We start from the raw sequence: 2760 nt of genomic DNA, 5'->3' as shown, positions 1-2760 counted from the left end.
CGGAATTACCGGAACCACCAGAGTTCCTTTGAGACATGGCAGTTGCCACCGTGGCAGTAACAGCTGCTTGGAATACTACACGATCAATTTGGGGAGGAGGTCGTGGCGGAGGGTTGTTGGTCTTGGAGCTGGGACTCTTTCTTGGAGGCGTCTTGATCTAATAAGATCAAGAGAGAGAGGATGATAAGTTCTCTGAATTGAAAACATGGTTTATTATAGATGAGTTAACAAAACCAGGTGGTTGGTCAATGTAAATCTCCTCCTTGACCTTGCCGTACAAGAAAGCCGTCTTGACGTCCATTTGGTATACAGTAAAGTTCATGTAGGAAGCATAAGCAAGGAAGATGCGAATGGCTTCGAAACGAGCAACCGAAGCATAAACTTATGTATAATCAAGACCCTCAATTTGCCGAAACCCTCGAACCACCAATCTTGCCTTGTTGTGCACAATGACATCGGAATCGTCTTGTTTATTTCGAAATACCCAACGGGTGTCTAGAGATTTCTTTCCTTTTGGCAGCTCCACCAATTTCCAAACTCGAAGTTTCTCAAATTCATTTAATTCATCATGCATGGCTTCAACCCAGTTGGACTCATTCAGAGCCATATCGATAGATTTGGGCTCTATTTGAGATAAGAAGCAAGAGTAAAGACATGTGTTAACATCCCCACTTTTACTTCTCGTTTGAACGCCGTCGCACAGCTGGCCAATGACGTTCTCTATCGGATGATCGCGTTGAATGCGTGTAGGGATCTAATAACTAATATCATTGACAGAGACAGGAAGATTATGAATATTTACCGCTCCATCATTTGCTGTATGATCCGTAGAAGATGAACCAGGATCGTTTGAAGGATCTGCTACAAACTCGTCAGCAATAATTTTTGGAAAGAGAAGTTCCATCAGATTAGAAGTGACAGCGGAAGTCTCGTGGTTCATGAACTCTCTTTCCATCGGAATTAAAGGAGTAGCAACAGCATCAGGGGAAATTTGTTGAGGAGACTCAGAAGATTCAGTGTGAATGGAGGGTACCAATGGAGGATCAGAGGAAATCAGTGGTGGTCGGTAGACAACTTCATCTTCTTCGTCTTTAATAAGAATATTTGAATTAGAGGAAGATCGTTCTTGATTATCTGAAGACACATTGAATGATTTGAAAAGAGATGTGTAGTCAAATATCCAATCAGGACCCACTCTTGCATCTGTCTCATTTTCCTCGAGCCAGCGAACATCAAATGATTCTACAATTTGTTTAGTCTTCTTGTTGTAAACCCTGTACGCAATTCGAGCAGCGTATCCAACAGAGTAATAGTAATCGGCTTTGGTATTGAATTGGGATTGGAATCCAAGTGAAGAAGGGTGCAAGGGCAGCCAAATACTCGGAAATGACTGACTGATGGCTTGTGTCCAAATAGAATTTCACACGGTGTCTTCATTCTGGCTTTGTTGATCAGCACACGATTTTGAACATAACACTCGATGTTAATCGCCTCTGCCCAGAAGAATACAAGAAGCTTAGAATCACAGAGCATCGTCCTTGCGACATCTTTTAGAGTTCGATTCTGACGTTCGACAACCCTGTTTTGTTGAGGTGTTCGAACAGAACTGAATTGACGCACAATCCCTTTCTCAACGCAAAAATGATCAAGAATAGCGTTCTTGAACTCTGTTCCATTATTTGTACGCAGCGCTTTCACTCGATTGTTAGTCTGATTTTCGATCATAACAATGAATCTTTTGATGTGGTCAGCAATTCCTGCTTTGTTAGATAGAAAGAAAACCCAAGTGAAATGAGAGTAATCATCTATCACAACGAGGCAGTATGAATTGCGATTGATGCTTAGAACATTGACCGGACCAAATAAATCCATATGCAACAAGTCGAGCACTTGAGTTATGGATTTTATCTACTTAGGAAAGTGTGGTTTCGATGATGTTTTCCTTGAGCGCATGAAACAAAATTTTCAAGATAATGAAATCTTTGACGGGTAACCCACGGACCAATTCTTTTTTCGCAAGCCGATTCAAGTTCTTTGCATTTGCATGACCGAGACGACGATGCCACAACATTGCATTTTGTTTAGAAGCTTTAGAGAAGAGACAAGTGACTTTGCCAGGGATATTGTTGCTCATGTCTATTATGTAGGAATTTCCATCCCGCTTAGATCGTACTAGAATCCAGTCTTCAGGAATGATAACACCAGCATATAAGATCAGACACTCCTTATCTGTGAAATGAGTGGAATAACCCTTATCGCAAATCTGAGACACACTCAGCAAGCTGTGCTTTAGTTCTGGAGCGAAGTTAACATTCTCAAAATTCAGCACCCCATTTGTGACAGTTCCTTTTTGAGTTATTTTTCTGCCCTCTCCACCCGCAAAGGAAACATATCCGCCATTAAAAGTTTGAATGTCGTGCAATTGGGATATGTCTCCAGTCATGTGCCGGGAGCAGCTGCTGTCGACATACCAAGGTCTGGCGACATTCCTCCACAACTGTCCCTGCACGATGAACATAATTAGTTAGTTTTGGGGACCCAGGTCATCACAGTCCTGGGTTTACCCTTTCTTTTTACAAGTTTTTCATTAGATTCTTTCTTTGCTTTTGAATTAGAGAGTGATGGAGATTGTTCTGAAAAAGATTTTGGAATCCATTGAAGGTTAGGTTTTGAAAATTTATTAGTTTGCTTTGAACCGGTGGATTTTCTACTTGAAGAGTTAGAAGATCCTGTCCTGTTCTTTGACAAATTCGACTTAGG

The 2760-nt window shown here is 41.3% G+C and overlaps 1 protein-coding gene across 1 annotated transcript; it reads right to left on the bottom strand.

The window, feature by feature from the left end:
• Positions 1-1912: 1912 nt before the first annotated feature.
• On the bottom strand, positions 1913-2443 carry LOC145099176 (uncharacterized). The gene has a single exon (XM_079036768.1). It carries the CDS (start codon positions 2441-2443, stop codon positions 1913-1915), a length of 531 nt encoding a protein of 176 aa, XP_078892894.1.
• Between the last annotated feature and the right edge of the window lie 317 nt (positions 2444-2760).

The sequence above is a fragment of the Lactuca serriola genome, chromosome 4, assembly GCF_051521515.1.
Source record: "Lactuca serriola cultivar US96UC23 chromosome 4, Lser_US96UC23_V15, whole genome shotgun sequence".
NCBI lineage: Eukaryota > Viridiplantae > Streptophyta > Magnoliopsida > Asterales > Asteraceae > Lactuca > Lactuca serriola.
The sequence above is the reverse complement of the archived record's forward strand: the minus strand, read 5'-3'. Positions and strand labels throughout refer to the sequence as shown.